Source organism: Pteropus alecto, unplaced genomic scaffold, assembly GCF_000325575.1.
Source record: "Pteropus alecto unplaced genomic scaffold, ASM32557v1 scaffold61, whole genome shotgun sequence".
Classification (NCBI taxonomy): domain Eukaryota; kingdom Metazoa; phylum Chordata; class Mammalia; order Chiroptera; family Pteropodidae; genus Pteropus; species Pteropus alecto.
Genome location: NW_006434835.1, coordinates 5,221,916 through 5,228,782, shown reverse-complemented (window position 1 = coordinate 5,228,782; position 6,867 = coordinate 5,221,916). Strand labels below are relative to the sequence as shown.

Below are 6,867 nucleotides of genomic sequence, written 5' to 3'. Positions count from 1 at the left end.
CCGGCCGCCTTCGCTGGCTGGGTCCCCTCCGCCGAGCCCGCAAGGCCTCGGATCAGCCCAGCCCGCCGGGGGCCGCGACACTTCATCCTGAGCAGAGACGCTTAAGGGCTTCCTGCCGCTGGGGACACTGAGCAGAGGGAGAGCGACTCCTGCCCCTCCCCGTAACGGGGTCACAACCAGCCCTGCAACCAAGCCGGAGGATCGTCCTCCACCGACCCAGCCGCCCCCTTTTCCTTCATCCCGCTACTTTCTCTTCCGGGCCCCGGGCGTTCTGGGACCCAGAAGTGCGTCATCAGCCTGCGCCGGCGCCGCGCGCCGCGGAGCGCTGGGAGCTGATGCTCGCGTGCACCGCCGGGAGAGGCACCCGCACCGGAACGGGGGTCACCGGCCCCGCCGCGCCACCATGCAGGTCTCCAGCCTCAACGAGGTGAAGATTTACAGTCTCAGCTGCGGCAAGTCCCTTCCCGAGGTGAGTCACCCCGCGGTTTTCGCGGGGCAGCCTCCCCTCTCCTCGGCTCTGTCCGTGGCCTGTTTAGCTAGGACCGGATCTACCCCCGACTCGGGGAGGTCCGGGTGCTGGTAGAGGAGGACACTGTTGTCACCGCGCAAGTGGCTGGGCCGAGGGGTAATCAGGGTCGATGAGCTTTGCTTGAACTTTTGTGAAGTTCTCTAAGGCCGAGGACGCGTCCCTTTGGATTTCTATGTATGTTCACAGACCTTGCCACACCGAGGAGGAAAACCTGGACAGATTGATTCCCAGACATATCTCTCTCGTTTTAATGCCGGTCCATCAGCTGTTCGTTGAGTACCTATTATATGCCAAGTGCTAGATATACAGTAGTGAGAAAGGGAAATGCAGACTTTGCATCTGCAGAATTTATGGTGTAGATGGCACTATTTTTGAAACTTGCTGAACTTAACTTGATTTCGTTGAGTCTTAGGACATCAGAGTTGGAAGGAGCTGGGAAAATCAGTGATTCTTAATCTTCTCGTGTTTAAAATATGCAACAGATCCGATGAGGAGAAGGCTGACTTATCCAGCGTCACGCACTTAGGTTCTGCAGTTTGGTTTTTATTTCTTATAACTGGCGGTCAAGTCTCCGTTCGCGCTTATAGTGAGAGGAAGCTTTTTTCCGAAGTTCATTTCCATTTTGAGATTACTTGTTAGATGGCGGTTTTAAAACTTGCCACCTTATAGCATGCTGCTGTTGGTCTGAGCCTTGCTCTTGGAGATCAGGATGAATATGAATATAGCTCTTTTCCATGTGTCTACCCCTGACAGATTTGGAGCCAATGATTAGATTCTTTCTCAAGAATTCAAGGTTAAGTAACTCCTTGTCCTTCACCTGTTCTTCACATGTGCTCTTTCTCATTTTGTTCATTCTGCACATTCGTTGAGAAGTGACCGTGTGCAGGGCAGCTCTGCTCTGAGTGTTGGGATACATGGTGAACATGCCAGGTACCTTTCTCTGATGGAAAAAGGTTAATAAGTGAGCAAATAAGAAAACTTCAGATAATAAGTGCTTTGAGTGATGAGTGCCTGGAAGAGAGCTGTTGCGGATGCAGTGTTTTGGATAAAGCCTTCAGGGAAGGCCTCTTGACAAGAGGTGACATTTGAGCAGAAACTTGGGTGACGGAAAAGAGCCAGTCGTGTGAAGGTAAGGGGAAGAGTTTTCAGTGCTGAATGGAAAGCGTAAACGTCTCACCGTGGGAATATGCTTGCAAGCTGGAGAAACAGACGAGGCACAGGTGTGATTGTGGTATGCTGATGAGGGGGGCGGGGCAGGTGACGCTGGAGAGCCCAGCCTCGTAAGCCCAGGTAAGAAGTTAGGGTTTTCTTCTTAGTGCTGTTGGAAGTTATTGTTGGATTTTAAACTGGGCTGCTGTGTGGCAAATTACTGTAGCTGGGGAGGGTGGCTGGGGGAGGGGACGGGGTATGAGGGGGATGAGTCAGGCCAGCTGAGAGACTTCAGCGGCTTGGGCTAGAATAAGCAAAGGAGATGCTAAGACACTGTGGGATTCGGGAGGTGTTTTGGAGGTGGGCCGATGGGACTTGCTAATGGATCGTATGGTGGTGAGGAGAAGTTAAGGTGAAGAGAAGGAAGGAATTGAGAGAATCCTTGGGTTTTGGATCTGAACAACTGAGTCCAATGGTGGGGAGAGGGAAGGTAGCAAAAAAGATCAAAAGTTGAAAAATTCTCGAAGATATGTTAACAGTGGGGTTAGGATTACAGAATATTTTCAGTTTCTAGGTTGTACATTCCTATAAGGTTTAAACATTTTTTTTAATGCGAGCATGTGTTATTTTTGCCAACAGAAAAACAATTCAAGTAAATACATTTTAAAATAAAGTCTCTTCATTTTCTTTAGTGGCTTTCCGACCGGAAGAAGAGAGCACTACAGAAGAAAGATGTCGGTGAGTGTTATTTTTTCCCACTTTGGCTACATTCGTGATCCATGTTATAAAGCTTTCATTCATATATTGTTATCATATCTAGGTGAAGTTTCACACAAATGCAGTGGAAAATAAACTTTTTGTCCGTTTTCTTCTTAAGAAATCTTAAGGTCGATATGTTTCTAGTGGGTGTGGGATTTGGCTTTACTTACAACCTAACAAGTCGGCCTGTTACTGTTTCATGGGTAACAGCAGGAGATGTAAGACTCCTGGGTCGGAGACCAGGACGCCGTCGCTCAGGCGGCACAGCAGCTGGTCTGAGCCACGGCAGCGTCTCTCTGTCAGTTCCCCTTGCGCTTACGTGCCACGGGCACGCTCAGCGTGACCCACATGGATGCTGTGCATGCAGCGGGTTTGTGTCACGGCTGAGGAACACCTGGGAAGTCCATGCTGTAATAGCGGGCCGGAAGCGAGCCTGCCCCTTGTCCAGAGGAGACATAGCACCTCACCTGGCATAGATAAATGGTCAGGTAAAGGAGTGGGCATGCAGCGGGTTTGTGTCACGGCTGAGGAACACCAGGCCTGGGAAGTCCATGCTGTAATAGCGGGCTGGAAGCGAGCCTGCCCCTTGTCCAGAGGAGACACGGCACCTCACCTGGCATAGATAGCCTGAGAAATGGTCAGGTAAAGGAGTGGCCAGGACCCTGCAGTCCTGCCATACCCAGCAAGATGTGTAGCAGTGCTGAGACCCAAGGAGGACTGTCTCCTAATAGTTTCACAAGTGCTTCGCCCTCCAGCATATTGAAGTCTTTTCATTTGTTAAATCTGTTTGTCAGTCTTGAGATACAGAGACTATGAACATTTTCTTTCTGAACGAAGTAATTTTATGTACAGGACATAGGAGCATGAACAATAAAAGATTATTGCAGAAGATTTTTTATTCTTTAAGTTATGGCAGCAGAGAAGATAAGGATATAAGATCAGTTTTTAACTTAAATCATTTCAGACAAATTTTCATTACATTTTCTCCATTTTAACTTGTCATATATGAAAGATGACTTATCTTCTCATATATTTTATTTAAGTTATTCTCTAAAAATCAAAGACCAAAGATATTGAAGGAGTTTCTGGATAAGCGATAAATAACCCAAGGCAGGCATCTTAGAAGAGTAGGCTTTATTCTTACTGAAGTTAGAAAATTAAAGTTTAAGTCAAAGGAAAACAAAAAATTGCTGCTTGAGTATTGTTTACGGATTCTGGTTTCTTCGGATTCTGCCATTCTACTCCGGTACTCTAGAGCGTAAGAAAACGGATTCAGATTATTTAGAGGAAAAAATAGTTCACCGACTATTTCTCCCAGCCCATCTCAGAACTATTATGTGTCTTCCAGACTGAGTGGGCCCCTTCTCATTTGATCCAAATCTTGTGTTTGTGTTTAATAATCAAGGCAATAATGTGCCATAGAGTCATGAACAGCTCTCATAATAGGCACATTGTTGTGACGGCAGCCAGCAAGAATTCCACACTTTTCTTGTGGGAAGAAACCAGTTTTTGTGAGTCTGAGTTAGAGTTTTGACCCAGAAAGATCTCGAAGTCTTCCTCCAGCCTGGACTCTCATAACTGCAGATCTGCAGAGGCAGCCTGGTGGCCGTTTCTTATATATACTTAAGATTTTGAAGGTTTAAACTTGTTATTATTCAGGATAAAACAATGGTAAGATATGTGTTTTAGCCATGATTGAGTAATGAAGCAGTTTAGTGTTTATTCTGTTCCCTCTTTATCCATGTCTTAAAACTGGACGTTTGATGCACTATTGTGGACTTTTTTTTTTTTTTTCCAATTAATGATGGTACTTTTTCCTTTCGGAAAGGTAAAAATAAGATACTTGGCTTAGAAAAATAATGTCCTAAGAAGAAAACCTGTGTGTAGTGGATAGGGCTGTGCTGGTGTGCCTTCCCAAGGCTTGATTGGGAATTGTGACCTGTTTCTAGTGACAGCTCTGCATGCTCTGTCTTCCTGTCATACGGAATTAGCACATCATAATTAAACCAGCTATTTATTTTTTCTCTTTGTAGATGTCCGTAGGAGAATTGAACTTATTCAGGATTTTGAAATGCCTACTGTTTGTACCACTATTAAGGTGTCAAAAGATGGACAATATATTTTAGCAACCGGTAAGCATCTTTTTGATGATGATTTATATATATTTCATAGCAGGATATGCTGTGGTGGGGAAGGTCACTTTTTGAAATTACCCTAACATTTTATTATAAAAAGATTTCAAACATACAGAAATATTGAAAAAATTGTGCAGCGACCATCCATGTACCCACTACCTAGATTCTGCAATAGTATGCTGTATTCACTTTACCACATATCTGTCTGTTCATCTCTCTGTCCATCCATCAGTCCATCCTGGTTTTGAATGTATTTCAGAGCAACTTACAGATATCAGTATACTCCACCCCTAAATGCCTCAGCGTGTAAATCATTAACTAGCGTTCAGTACTTATTTATTGCTTTTTTAAAGGAAAATTTACATATGGTGAAATGCACACATTTAAACTTTACTATTTGATGCGTTTTGACAAGTGCATACACCTGGCTAGCCCAAACCCCTATCAAGATATGGAATAGTCTTTGTACCCAGAAACTTCCTTCATGCCCCTTATGGTCGATCCTGCTCCCACCCATGCATGGGCTGCCACTTTATTTATTGCTTTTTTAAAGGAAAATTTACATATGGTGAAATGCACACATTTAAACTTTACTATTTGATGCGTTTTGACAAGTGCATACACCTGGCTAGCCCAAACCCCTATCAAGATATGGAATAGTCTTTGTACCCAGAAACTTCCTTCATGCCCCTTATGGTCGATCCTGCTCCCACCCATGCATGGGCTGCCACTGCTCTGACTTTTTTTTTTTTTTACTGTAGACAAGTTTAGCCTGTTTTAGAACTTTATGTAAATGCCATCATATGCTATGCATTTTTTCTGGGTAAGACTTATTTCCCCTAGGGTTCGTATTTGAGACTCGCACATTATTAGGTGTGTCAGTGTTTTCTTCTTAATTACCAAATAGTATTTCCTTGTCGGAATGCACAGTTAATTTATCCACTCTCCCTTTGGTGGACACCTGGCCTATTTTCACTTTTTGGCTGTTATTGATAAAGCGTTACATACAAGTCTATTTCGAGGACATGGCTAGGAAATAGGGTCGGGGCGTGTGGTGTTTAGTTTGATGAGAAGCTGCCAGACATTTTTCCACAGTGGCCAGATCATGTTACATTCCTACCAACAATGAATGAGAGTTTCAGGAAAGGTCACTTTTAATGTATGATTTTGGGTATCATATACTTAATATTTTATATGTCACTAACATTTTATATTAGCAGTATTCATCAGTATTAAAAAGCCAGAATATGGGAACATTCAGTGTGTCATAATTTAGAATAGCATTACTCAACCATTTTTGGTTGTGATTTTGGAACATATATATATATCTCCATCTCGTGTATTGCCCACATTTATTTGCTGGCTTAACATTATCCATCTGTATCTCTTCTCCAACCACTCTCTTATTTGGCAGAACTTTTATACATCTGCATGCCAGTGTCTTATTCTGTGTTAACGGTTCTCAGTATTAACACTATCCACTTTTCTTAGCTTCCAGTTTTATGTTTAGAATATACATAAAATATAGTTTTATATATATTTATATATTTTTATATATAATTACATATTATATAATATACATGCTATTATATGTAGTATACGTATGACATATATACTAACACATAACATGTAACATATATGCTAACGTGTAACGTATACACTATATTTAGTCCCGTGCCGCATCACGGTGTTTTGGTCAGTGACAGACTGTGGTCCCGTATGATTATAATGGAGCCAATAATTCCTGTCACTCGCGATATCCTAGCGTTGTAACATCATAGCACACCGCATCACTCACGTGTCTGTGCTCGCTGTCCGTGGCATGAAGTGCGGCAAGCGCGGTCACAGTTGTCGGCCGGGGTATGTGCGCTTGCGCTGCGGCCCGGTCTCGGAGCGATGCGCTCTCCTCCGACTTCTCGGAACCGAGCCCCGGAACCGAGCCCCGTCGTTGAGTGGCGTATGACTGCGTAGGATGTGTACGCGTGTAAATTTATATACGCTACTATTTTAAAATGAGATCTTGGGCTTTGGTACATGCCGGCAAACATAGGACTACTTCAGCTCTTTCTTTTTAAAATATCTTTATTGGTTTTAAAAATCTGTCTTTTTTTTTTTCCTGATTGCAAACATGATAAACTAATATAAAATGCAAACATTATAAAAATACATAAGAAAGAATGTGAAAGGCCCTAAAATTGCACTTCATAGAGATAAATAAGCACTGTGCTTGTTTCTCCAACTTTTTTCTGTACAAAATCCTGACATTATCATTGCTGAGTTTCACAAAAATGCGAC

The 6,867-nt window shown here is 43.4% G+C and overlaps 1 protein-coding gene across 1 annotated transcript in view; it reads left to right on the top strand.

Moving 5' to 3' along the window:
• Nucleotides 1-308: 308 nt before the first annotated feature.
• NOL10 (nucleolar protein 10) overlaps nucleotides 309-6,867 on the top strand; it is a 74,006-nt gene continuing 67,447 nt past the window's right edge. The window contains exons 1-3 of the mRNA XM_006910232.3: nucleotides 309-469; nucleotides 2,371-2,416; nucleotides 4,471-4,569. Of these exons, the coding sequence (XP_006910294.1) occupies nucleotides 404-469; nucleotides 2,371-2,416; nucleotides 4,471-4,569 (211 nt within the window). The 5' untranslated portion in view covers nucleotides 309-403. The remainder of the gene's footprint in view (nucleotides 470-2,370; nucleotides 2,417-4,470; nucleotides 4,570-6,867) is intronic.